Source organism: Anthonomus grandis, chromosome 3 (genome assembly GCF_022605725.1).
Source record: "Anthonomus grandis grandis chromosome 3, icAntGran1.3, whole genome shotgun sequence".
NCBI classification, from domain to species: domain Eukaryota; kingdom Metazoa; phylum Arthropoda; class Insecta; order Coleoptera; family Curculionidae; genus Anthonomus; species Anthonomus grandis.
The window spans coordinates 30,221,308-30,238,760 of record NC_065548.1 but is presented as its reverse complement, the minus strand read 5'-3'; the positions used below and the strand labels follow the sequence as shown (position 1 = coordinate 30,238,760).

At 30.7% G+C, this 17,453-nt stretch overlaps 1 protein-coding gene across 1 annotated transcript in view; it reads right to left on the bottom strand.

Moving 5' to 3' along the window:
- The window catches only part of LOC126734646 (glutamate receptor-interacting protein 2), a 1,148,906-nt gene that overhangs the window by 63,124 nt on the left and 1,068,329 nt on the right, over positions 1 to 17,453 (bottom strand). The window contains exon 11 of the mRNA XM_050438344.1: positions 16,691 to 16,871. Coding sequence (XP_050294301.1) covers positions 16,691 to 16,871 — 181 coding nt within the window. The remainder of the gene's footprint in view (positions 1 to 16,690; positions 16,872 to 17,453) is intronic.

Here is a 17,453-nt window from a genome sequence, read left to right as displayed (position 1 = left end):
AGTCAGCACCATAGAAGTATATATTATGTGATATAAAGTAAGTGATGTAAAATTGAGTTTTGTCCAATATAACAATAACAATAAAATTTTGCAAAATGTTAAAAATTTGTGTCTTAAAACATGATTTATTAAGAAATCTATAATATTATATTAATGAAATATTTAGTTTCCATAAAAATGTTGTGAAAAAAATGCTTTTATTAGGACCTTCCTCTAATGAACTCCGTTAAAAAAACACATAAATAGCACACAAATGATAATATTACTTACACTCAAACTCTATAATAATTAATAAATATTTATCATGTAAATATTTGTTGACGACGTCACTGGTAGAGAGTGCTTGAATCGGTGGCATCAACAATGCGATTTTATTTAAAAAAATGATTAATATTTTACCAAAAGGGAGCAGTAGTATTGTTTTGTGCCTTCGGAAACAACTGAAAATTTTTATTATATTATAAAGTGATTTTTGCCATTTCTATATAAGCATTTGGCATCATTGCATCAGAGATGTTGCAAGCAAACAAACCTGCCCATAGTTCCACGGCATGCTACTTCTAGCCTTTCAATGCTCTAAGGATTAGTTTTATTTGGACCAACCCAGATATTAAGGCACTAGATAGAACCATATCTAATGACCTAATTACCATTAAATCGTGGTGCGATTCAAATCTTTTGAGCATTAACGTTTCTAAAACGAAAGTCTTGACGTACAAAAATAGGTTGGAAAATTTTGTATTTCATAACACCAGTTTAGACGTCGTTGATTCGGTGAAGTTTTTGGGACTTATTGTAGGCAAGTTCTACTTGCGTCCTTTTTAAGTCGTATCTCCGATACGTCCTTCCATTTTGGGGTACGTGTTATGCGACTCAATTTAAGCGCATTTTTAAACTAAAAAGAGAGCTATAAATACTTAACATAGTAAAACTCCCTAAATATCACGAATTCCTTAAAATATTAAGTCTTCGTTCTGTATTTATATTTGAATCCATTAGCTTAACTCGTAAGCATGTTTCAGCAATTCTCGAAAGGCTATCTCACAATTATCTATTTAAGGATGGGAAGCATGATCTTTGCCCAACCCCACGTTCAGAATTAGTTAGAGCTTTATACTATACAGGGTGTTACTTAAAGGTATGTCATAATTTAAAAGGGACATTCCTGGACCGATTTTAAGTCGAAAAGTTCATATAAACATGGGTCCTAAAATGCTTAGTTTTAAGATACAGGGTGTTAAAGTTTTATTTTTTATTTCGTTTTTAATAAATTTTTCAAATACGGTTTAAAATATTGAACTGAATTTTGACACAGGATATTATGGCATAAAAACACATTTTTTAGATGTTCAGCTACTTTTTTTTAGCAACCAGTGGCGTAGCTATGATGAATTTTTTATACAATTTTACAAAAAAAATACGTTTGACTTAAAAATACCATTGACTTACGAAAAAAATTATGATTTTATCTTAATTATCAATTAATTATAAATAAAAAATTCCTCCATGACTTTTGCCGTAAATCTTGCCGTTTGGGTGTAATCGTTAATTAAAAAAACCTCTTTTATGCATAAAATGCATCTTTAAAAATTATGGAAATAAATCAAGTTAGCTTTGCACTTTTTAATAAAAAACAAAAGTTTGGGTTGGAACTCAAAAACTATATATACACCACTAGATTCTACGAAAAAAAGAATGAGTTTTTACTTTTACAAAAACTTAAAAAATAACGGAGATATGATGGAGGCCCCAAAATGCAAAATTTTCAAAAATGCCCTGTATCTTAAAAACTAAAAACTATGAAAATGTTGTTGACGGCATCTTTAGGTTTACGGAAAAGTAGCACAGTGCCGCGAAAACCGCAACTCTCTAAAAATAACGGAGATATCCCGCAAAAGTACCCAAAATGGGACATCCTGTACACTTTTGAGAAATACCAATTAGATCTTTAACTAACAAATAAAACCACTTGAAATCTATTTATTTCAAAACATACTGAATATTATTTCATTCACACAAACGACTACAATAATCTTTAACCTTAAGTATCTGTTTTAAATTTAAAAGTAGTTCCATTGTAGTTCGCCTAAAGACGTTGTCAGAGGTGAAGTCGTAAACGTATATGATATTGTTATGTTTTAGTAAGAGTTCCACCCAGGATAAGGGAAATAAACATAACAAGCGCGGTCGTTAAATAATTTTGAGGATTCGTAAAGGCGTCAAGGGTTCAGAAGTTAATACATATTTATGAAGTTTAAAATGGCTGGATTTGCTGGAAAAATAGAGCGTGTGAAATTTTCATTTATTCCGAGGTGTTAAAGTCTCATTTGGCCTGTTACATTTTTAAAATAAAACTGCGCTTTGACCCTGATAAAAATTTTACAGCTTTTGGGTTTTTCTGATACGGTTTTTAAACCTTAATGTATGCCATTGATCTGGATTAATGTTTACATTAAAGTTGATTGATATTGGGAGTTTCTAGTATGAAATTGAGTATATAAGGGGTTTTCATATGCTGCACTTTGGAAGCTAGTAAACGCTTTAATTGAGATATAGAGTGCTTAAGGTTTAGAGAGCCAAAAAAGGATTCATTTAACATTTAAAGACTAATTTTTGTGACATTTTTTAAATCTATTTATCACTTTTTCTAGAAGTTTTTCAATCTATAAGTGTAAACTAGTAGTTGCATGAATGTGCGAATAAGGTTTCAATCAAAATTCTACCCAACTTTCATTACAAAATGCGAATCAACCGATTAATACTGAAATTTGAATCAACCAATTTTACTTTACAGTCTAGAAATAAGAAAGTAATAATGCAAAAGATAATAATAGGTAAAGACAAAAGGAAAATAAAATGTTCGCATATACAGGGTGTCCAAGATAAGAATCCTAAGCATGGGGATCTCGGTACCTGTTGGAGATACAGCTTCGGTTAAATTAGGAAAAAGTTGTGCACTTTGAAGCGTATTTACATGCCGTTGAGAAACTTCAAAAATTTCCATGGCCTGCTGAGATATTTGGAAAAAACGGAAATTTGCCAATATCGATTTTATTTTTTCCTGGCTTTATTTTAAAAGATATCAAAAAACTATTGACACTTTTGAAGTAGTACGTGATGGCACTTTTAAATTTTATATTCGACGTTTCGTTTCCGAGAAACCACCATCAACTTTATTTTTTTATATGGCGCGAAAAGAAAGTACACCCTGTATCTGATTCCATTTTTTATTACAAATTTAACGATGTATCACATGTCACATTTTTTTTGTTAGTTAAAAGGAAAAATACAATTTTTCTTTTTTTTTTAACATATTATTAAGTAGGCTTTGGAAACAAATGCTTTGACACTTGTTGAGTATTTATTGTTATTATTATTTACTGTTATCATTATTATTGCTAAAATTGTGTTATTATCCTCAAATATGCCTGGTGGTCATTATAGTCATGAAGAGAAGTTTGACATGCTGTTGTGTTACATTTTGTGCTACAAAAATACTGTAAATACAGCAGCAATGTATCTTAATAAATTTCCAGATAGAAAGCAACCATGTAAATCCATTTTCTTAGAGTTGGCTCGAAATTTAAAAAAATATGGTTCGTTTAAAAAGCCTGTTTTATCTCGAAAAAAGGAATCTCTTGAAGAAACTCAAAATAATGTTTTACAAGCAGTTATTGAAAACCCCGAGATATCAAGCAGGCAAATTGAAAAAAATGTAGTAGTCGCCAAATCTACAGCTCAGTTTATTTTACGTAAAAACAGATATCACCCCTACAAATTTAGAATTTGCCAAGGACTTGGAGGATGACCAAAATTGCCAAAGACCTGGGGATTTCGAACGACGTCGGCATTTTTGTGAGTGGTATACACGTGCCTGTGAAGAGGATTTTAATTTTCCATCAAAAATAATATAGTCCGACGAAAGTATGGTCACTAATAATGGTATCTTTAACCGCCGCAATAGTCATTACTGGGTCCAACAAAATCCGCGTGTTAAGAAAATATCTAGATATCAACAACGTTTTGGGTTTAATATGTGGTGTGGAATTTTAGGAACCAAAATACTAGGTCCATTTATTTACCATTATTCATTAACAGCAGAACGATATCTTAATTTATTGCAAAATGATTTAGAAGACTGCTAAGATGATTTACTTCTGGCACAAGTCAATAGCTGTTGGTTTTAACAAGACGGGGCTCCTGCACATAATTCTGGGCAAGTTCGACAGTACCTTTCAGAGCGTTTTCCTGAAAAGTGGATTGGAACCTCCAGTGAAGTGTCTTGGCCAGCGCGATCCCCGGACTTAACCCCTTTGGACTTCTTCCTTTGGGGATTTATTAAAAACCGAGTCTATCAACATTCTTTTGGAACTGAGCAGGAGTTACGAGAATGTGTGACGGCCGCTTTTCAAAATATTACGCCAGAGATATTGCGTGATGTTTTAACTGCTACTGTAAGAAGATCATACTTATGTCTAGAAAATAACGGAAACCTGTTTAAACACCTGTTTTAAATTAAATTTATAAAATGCGTTAATTTATTTGCTTTTTTCGTTATTTTTAAAATGTATTCATTATTTGTTGCATATCGTTAGAAAAATCATAAAACATTTGTCTATTACTGGTTAGATTTTTTTATTTATAAGTAGTACAATGTACAATGCAAATCAATGCTTCACCACTCTCTAAATAGATATTAAGAAAAATGTGACAGACTCGGTAACAGGTATTTACATACGTCAAAGCATTTGTTTCCAAAGCTTACTTAAAAAATATGCTAAAAAAATAGAAAATTTGCATTTTTCCTTTTAACTAACAAAAAAAAATGTGACATGTGATACATCATTGAATTTGTAATAAAAAATGGAATCAGATACAGGGTGTACTTTCTTTTCGCGCCATATAAAAAAATAAAGTTGATGATGATTTCTCGAAAACGAAACGTCGGATATAAAATTTAAAAGCGCCATCACGTACTACATCAAAAGTGTCAATGAGAAAGTGTCAATAGTTTTTTGATATCTTTTAAAATAAAGCCAGGAAAAAATAAAATCGATATTGGCAAATTTCCGTTTTTTCCAAATATCTCAGCAGGCCATGGAAATTTTTGAAGTTTCTCAACGGCATGTAAATACGCTTCAAAGTGCACAACTTTTTCCTAATTTAACCGAAGCTGTATCTCCAACAGGTACCGAGATCCCCATGCTTAGGATCCTTATCTTGGACACCCTGTATTTAATAAATGCTTATTATTATTAAATATTTTAAAGCTTTAAAATCCTTATTGTTTTAATTTTTTACTAACATCTGCCTGTACAGCCTAGTTGAGAACTATGCCAGGGGAATTCTAAGACATATTGCTGCTATTGAGCAACACTTTATAAAAAAAATGTAGATACTTTCAAATCACCTTTCATCCAATCAGTACGTGGTTGTTCTTTGTCCTTTTCTTTCTACCCTTCGTTAGTGGTTAGCTGAATCTATTAACGCCGGTAACCAGGCTGGATAATACCGGATGCATCGTGAATGAAGCAGACCACTGTGCCCCGAAATTGAAAACTCCTTACCTCACTACAGAGTGGGTCATACGTAAAATTATTAAAAGAAATTCCCTAAACTCCTTAATTCTACTTTAATAAACACTTCTCTATTCAATACCAGAAATAAGAGAGTAGAAAGAAGGTCATTCAATAAAAGTAGAGTTGCTGTAATATACTGATGGCTCAATGACCCAATATCCTAGAAGCTCTCCTCTGGTTAACATATTAACTGTAAACATAAAGGCCATCAGGAAAATGACCTAATTAGTCAATCAAGGCTAACTCGGCAAATTATTAGACCTAGAACTATTATAATACAGTAATTTAGAAGAAGTTTATAAAGCAACAGTTGAAAAGTGGCTATTAGATACCTGGACCGAGGCAGGTTAAAAAAAATCAGATATGAAAACCTACAAACTTGAATTTATCGCAGATCTTTTGAGCTACCACATAAAATTTATAAGGACACCAGTAGGTTTTTTAACGTTATACCCTGAAACATGAAATCCAAGCATAAAAATGACAGGAAACAGCCTCCCAGAAATAAAAAGAAACCCCTAAGCATGAATGATCTAACTATAAATTATTATGTAGGCTTATGTGTCAAGCCTCTAGGGTTTAGTCAGAAAGACATGCTTTAAGAAATAATATTAAATACAGTTTTAAAGAGGTACAATAAATAAGTCGACTTGTTGCTATAGCAAAGGACATGCTCCCAACTCCCAATCAATAAATCTAATCTAATGTAATTTAGAATCACGGTAATTCTTAGGGTTAGTAGTCACTCCTTTGGATTTGTATCCATCTGAGTACTTAAGGAGATATCAAGCAATTTATTAAATCATTTAAAATAAAAAAATAAGTCAAATAAATATCGACAAAAGCTATATAAAACCCAAACTATTTCATGAAAAATTCAATTTTACTAGCGAATAAAAGTGAAAATTAATGTTATAAGGTCTGTCTATTTTTATTAAAGAATTTAACTTTCTATACCACTTGTATCTAAATTACTTATTAAAACTGTTTCCAGAATTTTTCAGACAAACTGTATACTAACAAAACTGTATATAGCATTGGTCTCAGAAATATTAATACAAATGCCAGATTGTCTTCTTAAAAAGGAATCATTTATATTGGTAAGTATTGAACAGAACGTTGGGATACATAGAAAATTTATTTTTCACCTCTTGAAAAATCTATTTACAGCTTGCTAAGGAAGTATCATTACGTCATTTTAAAGATAAAAGAAATTTGTCAAAAAAGAAAATGTATCAAAAGAAATTTTATAACTCGTTTTCCACACGTCTTGAAAGAATATATATAAAAATTAAGATAAAATGCAAATGGTTATTATTGCTGGTTTAAGAAGTTAATTGTAAATGAGATGATTCAGAAATCACCATAAGAACTAAGAAATAACATTTCGTTGGTTAATTAATTTGAAAAAAAAAACATCTATTAATCTGCTCCGAAGTAGGCTAATGTTATTATCGAAAATGCACATTATATTTAAAATATGTAAGTTAAACATTCACTTTATTTCAACCGGTATAAATTATAATTTGATGATCACAATTTTTAAGACAAAAGTATAAAAATTTTATTAAATCTATGTATAGGTACAGGTAATGTATTCAACAATTATCAGGTGGGGTGAGCTAACTATACTTCCTAAAAACCTAATAGTTCGTACTGGTTTGTGACAAAATATATTTAAATCGTATTTTAGTCAAATCTTTTATTCCTACTATAGTTGTAATTATCCTCTAATGGATCATATTTAATATGATCTGGGACAATTTTATTTTAAGTGAGGACGGATATATCAAATATGAGCCAAAACGTTAGTCTGAATTTAACCGAGTTTCATTTGTTTCCATTTTTAATATTAAAGTACCGGACTATTACGGATGTATACTTATATATACCAACCAATAAATATGATGGCATGCAAAAAATTGTAGTATCGTTAATTATATAATTCAAATGAATTGGGATTCGAACAACTTTCAATAAAATACATTTTTAACTCGAAGAGAAAAAAATTATCAAATTTAAATTTAATATGTATTATTACATATTAACATATAACATAACTGAAGAATATATCGTTAAAACCTTCGAGATACCGCCAATAAAATTTTATCTTTAGCACTACGATTTAACCATAAACGTTTATTTTTCCTTTTAATTTTCTTGATATTGCAGTCGAATTGATATTGGCGCATTTTGGTATTTTACCCATGGGAGAAAACACCTATCGTATACAACAATAACACTTGGAAAAATTGAATAGTGTATAGATAGGAACAAAGATCGCTTTAATTTTTAATATAATATTATATGAATATGTTTTGCTATAAGAGAAATATATATATCCATTTATTAAATGAGTAGTTGTATCAGATTTAACACAGTCTGGAAATGTGGTTTAGATTTAACTCGGCTACAACGTGATGTTAATAATCTAGCATAACCGAACATAATCCGTCTTCTGCCGTAGGATAGTGGAATACTGATGGAAGATTCCATCATGTTAAGCACTCACTGAGATGAATGGATAATGAGAATATTATCGTATTAACAATGTAATTTTAATGAAAATAGTTACAAGATATTCGGGAGGGTATTGATACGATAGATGTCTCGTATGTCTTGATGCAGTGTTTGACAAATAAAGCCTTTCTGGCAACATTATGTATTGGGTTACATTTCTAAGTATATTAAGTTTCGGCAACATTAAGGCGCACTATTTGTTTATCTATAGGCAAATAAAAATATACATTTGTTTATTTACATAACAATTATAAAACCATATCACGTAAAAGGTACACAACTCATTTAAGCCTATATTTTTAAATAATCTTGATAGGTAAATGACACCCGCTTTTTCATATATCTACTTCTGGCTTTATGTTTTCTAGGCTCTAGGACGTAAACCGCCATAATGCTTCGTAATCACACCATCCTTAGAGGTTTCTTCCTCCTGTTAGCACAATCTATAAAGACTATTTTCTAAAATTGTTATCAGCTTAATATTGTGCTATCTAATAGTGCGTAAGAGGATCTGCCATTTTATTTACAACTTTTCTATTAGCTCAGAACTACTGCGGTAAATTCAAGGTTATTTTTACAAATATTTTAGTCTCCTTTGTGTAACTAACTTATTCTAGATATTAATAGTTATTTTAAAAAGTTGCCCTGCAATACCACATAATGGATTTCTGACTACTTATTTGCAGCTTTAATGACTTCTTTATTCCCGTGGTCTTAATTAACTGGTTATTTGCTATGCGGGAAATTAACCAAGTTCGAATTGGCTCTTTGAGAAATGTATATAAAATATTTTGTATTTCTTTCTATTTATACAATACAGCATTTTATGGTCATCACTTTTGCTGGAAATACTACTACATATTTTCTTAGTCTTATGGCAATTTTTATCCTTATAATTGTGTTACCGTACTGCTAATTCAGGTTCACTTTTATTGGGGATACTTGCTTCCAGTACTTTTCAAATTGCTATTTGGTTAGAGAAGTATCTATTGCAGTATAAAGAAATAATTTTTTCTGCTTGTATAGTATATCATCTCACTGCGGATTTTTGAGTTAAAATAGCGGTAACATAATTGGAATTTATGATTAGAATCTATTATTAGAATATAGAAATTGTAAAAAGGATACTTGTAAAAAAGGACAAAGGGGTATTCTTTATTTTTATTGAAAGTTATGTTAACAATCCAATTTTATGAAATTTCTTATAGTTGTAGGTGAATTTTCACATCTCTATCATAATTAAATGTAGCGAAATTAATATCATGTAAAGAAAAATAATATCGTTTTCCCTAAAACTTATTAAAAGATGGCTTACTATCCTTCCGTATTAATTCAATTTATTTATTTAGTTATATTTGATAATTGTTTCTTGTGTACCTACATAATATTAAACTTAACTCGTTACAGTTGCATTATGCACATTTTTAGTAACTATATATTAGGGTAGTTGTAAGAGCAGCTTTACTTGGGAAGTACCACTCCATTTGTCTTTTCCATTCTCAGGTATATTTTTGTAATCCTTTAGATTACCAGTATATAACTGAGAATTTTATGTTCATATGAAAAAAAGGTTTAGGCAAAACATGTCATGGACAAACGAAGTCACGAGTCAAGTTGATCCCGTTTTCAAGAAGCAATTCGTAAGCAGGCATTTAGGTACTAACTCAATAGTAATTTGATTTTCAAGTGACGTTTCTTTGACCTTAAAACAAACATTTTTTCTGTTAAATTTGATGTACTTTTGAAGGCTAGTATAAAGAATTAGAATTTCCGTACAAAAAAATTATCCAATTCTTCAAAAAGAGTCGTTGAAAAACAAGTGGCAGGCAGTGCTGACGTAGTGTGCATTCGTAATTCCTCCAAATAAAATGCTCCTAAAAACACAACGACCCAGATTATGATTACTTTTTCGGTATGTTTCAAAGCAAATTTTGGCCCTTAATTTCTATATGTAAATATATATAGTTAAAAAATAGCAAGCATAAAATAAAACACCTGCCGCTTTAATTTTAAAAGAAGACTGTTTTGTTAAAACTGACCCATGTCTATGCAGTATGTAGATTGTAATAAAACGTGTTCAGAAATTCCGCTGTAGTTTTATTGTTTGTGCCTTTCCACTTCTGCACAATATGCGATGCTGGCAAGTTACATGTCTGCATCTGCATATTCAAACACACTTGCAAACGGCTGGTTGGCATTTCGGCTTGTACTATTTAAAGTAAAAACTTTCATTTAAAGCTACAACACTTTTACATTACATACATATACAGTTCCATAACGATACCTGCGATTGCAGGCCATAAGTGAGTAAAGGTTATTCCTTTATTTTTATAGAGTGAAAATAAATTTTAAAAAAATTAGCAGATTTAAACACACAATTTAAATCATAAAAACTGTATGAATTTAGGTTGTCTTATTGCCCAGGTAGGAAGAAACATTCTGTTTTTTGTAAATTAATTTACGCATAACATAAATGGACCCCTCTAACCTTAGCGATCCAGGGTATCTGTCGACTCCATCTTTGATGGATGATTATCTACAGAAATGGAAGAAAAATCGACAAAAACTGCCTCTGGCGCCACTCTAAGTAATTAAAAGAGCTTAGAGTCCCCTATTGCCTTTCGGGTAAGCTTTAAAATAGTGGAGAAATCAGGTAGTGATCCAACATTTATTATGACAACTTAATATTATAACAGATTTTGTGCTTAAATAAGAGAAAAGTATTCTAAACTCCAACAACCTTAGTTATCATTCTCTGTTAACTAGCACAGGCAGTTTATCGGTAAAAATATATCGGAAACACTTTATCGCAAACATTTTATATTCAAAGCAGAACTAAAAGCGGTATTAGCGGAAATTGAGTTTTCCGTAAGGAAAACGGTACGAATTATTAAGAGGTGACGTTACATGGTAAACAAACTTAATTTCAATACTCAAAACCAGGTATTTTAGATGAAAACAGGGAGTGTTAACTATGTGTATAACAGTGTTAACTATGTGCCCAAGAAAACCGGGCTTTTCGGGAAAATGATTGAAAACTCGATCACACCTTATCATGTCTTTTGCATAACCAGTCATGTCTTTTAGCAGACCTTTCTAAGGTATGTAAGAACTTTGTATAAAAAGGATATAAATAGTGTATATTAAATCAAAAAAAAATAATGACAATAACTGAAAATCATGAAAAAAAAACAAGTGATGAAAAATTGTTGGTTGTAGGCATTCATTACTGCTCACTGTCTTAAGAATAACCAGTACTGAAAACAACGAAGACCAGGGTCACAACAAAGTTGATGGAGCACACTGGGTAAAATCCATTATAAATTTAGCCTATACTAGGTATTATCCGGTCTAGAAACCTCGTAAGTTGGTTAATTTATGTATATTTATAATTACAAGCCACCTGTAACCCATAGATAAGGCTTAAAATACAAATCACTTTTAAGTGAATTATACATATTAGAACTAAATATTATTGGCGCAAATCTTTCTGGTAAATTACTGCCTGGGCTAACCCATATTTCTATAAAATAAAAACAAAACCTTGTAACTTCGTTACAATGTCCGTAGTTCATAGATAAACTCATTCTTTGTAGTTAATATAATTATATCACATTAATTACGAGAAATAGATGTCATTTAAATGGCTTAAAAAATTAAATCATTGCTTATAATATTATAGCGGGTTACTTCGACAACTTTTTTGAAAAATTTGTCACATTCTCTAAATACTTTTATAGACTTTTATGTAATTGTCGGGCGGTATAAGGTTGGTTTTTTTAATATCCAGGGTGTTACAGAATAAAATGCTGATTCTTACGGGTGTTAATATTTAGGTGGCTTAATAGATATGTTTATGAAATTTAGTACACAACCATTTTTTATTGTAGAAGATAAAATTTTTAAAAATTAACTAGTGGCATCCATACACGAACGTAGACTCAATTAAAAAAAAAAAAATATATATGCTACTGCTTTTCGGTAAAATAAAAACGTTTTTTCGTCCAACATGCAAGTTTCGCGAAAAACAATAAAAACATTTTATGCATAATCAATTTATTAGAAAAAAAAATTAAATTTAATTATTTCATAAACATAAATTATGGAATATTATAAACATATCTATATTATTTTACCATTACAGTATAATCAACTATAATTCTAGAAGTATAGCGGTACTTTAATATTAAATAGTTTTTAAACATTTCATTCAGGATCCCCCAAATTTGGTTCTAAGGATGACAACTTTCAAACCGATTTTTGTTAATATTTGTGTAAATTGAATTTGACTACAAATTAATTACTTTATTACAAGGATATTAAAATTCTGGACCGTTAATAAAATATTTACCAAAGAAGAACAAATACATTTCATGAGTATCTAAAGTATTACAAAAAATCTAGACAGCCACACACTTTAATAACATAAAACCTTTTAAACGTATAACTATGATGTTAAATTTCACAAATGCTGCGTTTGCCGATATGCATTATCTGTACAGACGTGCTGGCGGTAATGCAATTAAAGCCAGACGAACAAACCAAGAGCCATTTGCGAATAAAATAATTTCGGATGCCCGAACTTTTCCAGGAACTCACAGAAACTTATGTGAAACAGGATCTTTTGAACCAAAAAAATTACCTAGAAGGGGTACACCTTACTGTACGAACACCACAAAACCGAGGAATCTGTTTTAAATTTAGTTGAAGAAAACCCTAAAATAAGTACAAGAAAAATTGAAAATATTTTGAATATTACTCATGAATATCATCTAATATGCAAAACTCTTCATGATTATTAGTAGTTTAATAGATTAGTTTAATAGATAATACATTATTAGTAGTTAATTCCATAATAAATTTACCACCAAGATCAATTTTTTGTAAATGTTTGTGCTGGAGTTATTAGTAATTATTTAATTGGGCCTTATTTTCTACCAGGTAGATTGAACGGAAATAAGCGCTAGCCTACTTCAGTCTTTAAAATATGAAGATTTCTTATTAACATTGTAATAATCATTGTATAGTGCGTCACTCAAGGATCACAATCATGGCCATCCAGATCCCCAGATCTAAACAGTCTCGATTTTTTGCTGTGGGTATATTTTAAGACGCTGTTTTACGATACTCCAATATTTTACTAAAGATTAGTTAAGAAACCGCATAATAGCTTCTTGTGACACTATCAAAAATACGTAAAATCTGTATTGTTGTGACGAAATCATAATGAGTTACTTATTCTATTGGGTATTACGTCACTTATAGCAAAGATCAATTTAGAAAATACTATCTTACACGCTCAAAAATTGAGAAGAAGAAAATAGACTTATTTACGTATTTAAAAGAAATTTCAACTTAAATCTTAATAATTAATAGATTTTTTATATACCTAGGAGCTGAGGTTTAATCTATAAATCTCTGAGCTCGTTTCTTCTTTTCAAAATATTTTCTTTTTTCTTCTTTTCTAAATTGATTTGCTAAAGTGACGTAATACCCAATGAAATAAGTAGTTTATCAGAAATACTCCAGGCATTTTTCAAAGGTTACGAAACTCAATGAGGAAAAAATCTGAAGGATGCATATTGTCAGGTGGTCGCCACTTTGCACAGCTAAGCTAAATTTTTTTTAATTTGTGTTAACGTATTGTTTTTTTAATTAAATGGTAAAATAATGTATGTACATATGTTCATAAAATAAATAAATATTTTTTTTTTGGAATTACAAAAATAATTTTTATTTTAAAAGCAGTGGCGTACATAATATTCTTAAAAAATATTTATTTTACGTCACTAGTTAAACTTTATACAAATCTCCTACATCAAAAAATGGCTGTTGATACTCAGAGAATGTGTACTGTATCTGTATAAATATATTTAAAAATTGAAAAATTAGTAGGCAAATAGAAGTTGCGATTGCCTTAATTCGAGTTCTATTTTTTAAATGTAATGTGTGAATTAATAAAAAAATATTTAACTTTTCGTTTAATTCGCTATTAATTTATATACCTCAGCTCAAAATCTACTATTTTTTGAAGTATATTACTAAAAAGTTTTAGAAGAAAAACAAACAACTTCATCTCAGTTTTTGGAATTTATACGTGATTCCCCTAATAAGTCACAATCAGTTAAAGAATAGAATCACAAACAAAAGGCAGAGAAGAATGATTCGATTGAAAATAAACGATTTTAAAATTCGCTTTTGCAATATGAAAAAAAATATAAATTGTATTGACAAGGATGACAGTACAAACAAAATGTAATTAAAATTTCTAAAAATATTACTTGAAGCTTATTAATATAAGCCAATAGTTTTATATACAGATCGTGTTATCGCGAGCTACGTATTACCCAAAATAATGGCAACACCGCTTGGTTGCGGCAGTACAATGTAGAGAGAGATTTGTTTTCAGTGACGTTTGAGAATAGACCAATTCCTTGTGCAAAAACGGTTTTAAATGTGGTTACAAATTTTTAGACATCTTTTTTGTCAAGATTGTAAAAAATGCCACACAAAACGTCAAGAACCACCTGTTGAAGTGGTCCAGGATATATTAGAACGGCGGGAAGAAATGGTTTGTAGTACCCTAGAACTTGATTCGACACGGTCCACTAGAAGTGTTGGAGAGGAACTGGGAATGAGCAATAAAACTGTTGCTCGTATTTGGAAAAAATATGGGTACAAATTTTTATTCAAGTATTCAAAAACTCAGGAAATATTTCCTGAAGACCAGCAGCGAAGAATGGAATTTTGTGAAACCATGATGGAAAAGGCAAATGAAAACGAATATTTTTTAAAAAATATTTTGTTTTCTGATAAATCTTCTTTTCTATTACATGGCAAACACAATCCTTCCATTGTTCCTTATTGGTCTCAGGAAAGCAAGCACAGAAGTTTTCAGTTTCGTACCTAGTATTCTCAGAAATTGAATGTTTGGGCAGGTATTTTGGGCGACAATATTATAGGGCCATTTTTTATTGATGGCACTTTAAACGCCCAAAAGTACCTTGAGTTGCTGCAAAACCAAGTTCTTCTGCCATTCAAATCCTACCTGATGGTGACCTGGGATCGGTTTATTTTCAGCAAGATGGCTGTCCTGCTCATAACGCGGCTAGGGTAAAAGAATTTTTAACAAATACTTTTCCTAACCGCCTTATTAGTGGGACTGGCGATATTAAATGGCCTCCTAGATCTCCAGATTTGTTTCCAAATGACTTTTATCTGTAAGGTTACCTTAAGGAGACCACTTACAAGTATGAATTTAGAAGGCCAACAAATTTAGAGGAGTTGCGAAATAAAATTGTCGAAGGTGCCAATTCCATTTTACCTGAAACTCTTTTGAAGGTGCGAAATAGCTTTTACGATAGGTTAAGTTTTTGTTTAGCGAAAGAAGGCGGTTTATTTGAGCCTTTTATTTAAAAAATGATATGTTGTTAAGTTTGTTTATTAGAGTTTTATTTCTGATTTTTTATTATATTTTTTTCAGAGTTGATATTTTATTTTTTATTAGAATAACGCTTTAATTTTCATTATGCAAAACACAGCATATTAAACATTTTAAGATTACAATTCTATACGGGTTTTACACATTGTCATGTCTGTAAAACCCGCATTAGAATAAATATTTTAAAAATGCCTGGATTTTCGCGTAATATTTTGGGAGATTTTGTCGCCAAACGACGCAGCTCCCACGAACGTCAGATATTTACTAATCCCGTCCTCGGGCCGGCCGGGGCGGTGCTCTGTCGCAGGCACTCGTACACGCGCGACGTTGCAAAATTTCGCCTCTATGCGGTTTCCTATAAGTAACGAACGAAAACACGATCTGTATATATACCAGGTGGTGCGTCGTCGAGCGGAACATAGGAAATCCCATGTAAATTTTAAGGGAGTCAATTATTGGCTTCCCTGTACATTTTACAGAAAAAATGTAAGATAACTTTTTGAAGAGACCAATCTGGCAAACCCTCGTGCAAAGTTTTAAAAAATTTTAATAAGCGAATCTTGAATTATTCAATTTAATGTAATTGCAAAATTACCAAATTTTCAGGTAAAACCAAACACCAGCCACTAGCAAACAATTTGTTATAAGGCTTTGTCAAATCTGATGTACATCCGAATACAAGAAATGTTTTTTTCTTCGTTTTATCAATCTCACAACCATACATTCAAAGTAAGACACGTTAACATTACTTTTTTATCTAAATTTTTATTTAATTTAACGATGAAGTTATATTAAATATTTATATCTATTTTTTCGTCGATTGAATAATTCATACTTGTTTTCGACTGTCACTGATTTAATGACACTTTTTCTCACGTCAGTGACAATATTGATTTTACTGGTGCCCGTTTGGTTTTACCTGAACCGAAAATTGCTGCAAATAATAATAATGTGCCATACGCTGTATTGTAAAAAAAATTCGAGGGATATTTTATCAATAGAACTATAATAATAATCTTTACTGAGACTACAATATTAGTATTTTATAGCCCAAAGTGAGTAAATTATTATTGTTTTTGGTACAGAAGTAGCTAACAATAAAAAAATGCATAATCTGTATTATTACTATGCATTTTTATATACGACTTACCTGTAAGCAGGAGAGTTAGCTGCTATCCTAGTAACAAGAATGTCGGCTGATCTATTTTCAGTGTGATCTCCTACAGAAACTGTTATGCCATAGCCAATGCCTCTGTCTGCCGTCAAAGTAACAGTTAATGTTTCTGGATGAGATATACCCACCGAGCCGGAACAACCACAATAATTGCTACCTGGAAAGAGAAGTTCAATTAAGATAATATTAAGGCAGCACCTACTAAAGTAAAATGTCATTTATATAGACGTTTCGCCGTGCAGCCAATACAAACATAAAAAAATGTTATTTAATTAACGCGGTATATATTACAAATATAAGTAGAAATAATAAAAATGGAAATGGCCAATTTGGTTGCATTGCGTTATATTAATAGCATGTAGTTGTATTGGATTAATACCCTGAAAATTGTGAATGAACATATAAACTGTTACATACGAATACTCTACAAAAATGATTTTATGTCAGGATGGGAGTGGAATATAAAATATGATGTATTTGTTATTTGTACAAAATATGATGCATTTAAGTTAAATGGATGTAAGTTAAATGGATAAATAATAAAGCGTTAACTATTAACAAATTTATATTACTTTTTAACGAAGTTACATTCTGTGTCATGCTAATCGGGTTGTATGTAGGACGGTCTCGATTTACTAATTTAGATAATTATTATAAGATTACCATTTTTACTATAAAAAAATATAAAAATTGTCCGGAAAGAATTATCTATTGATAATTTTTTAGATAAGTCTATTAC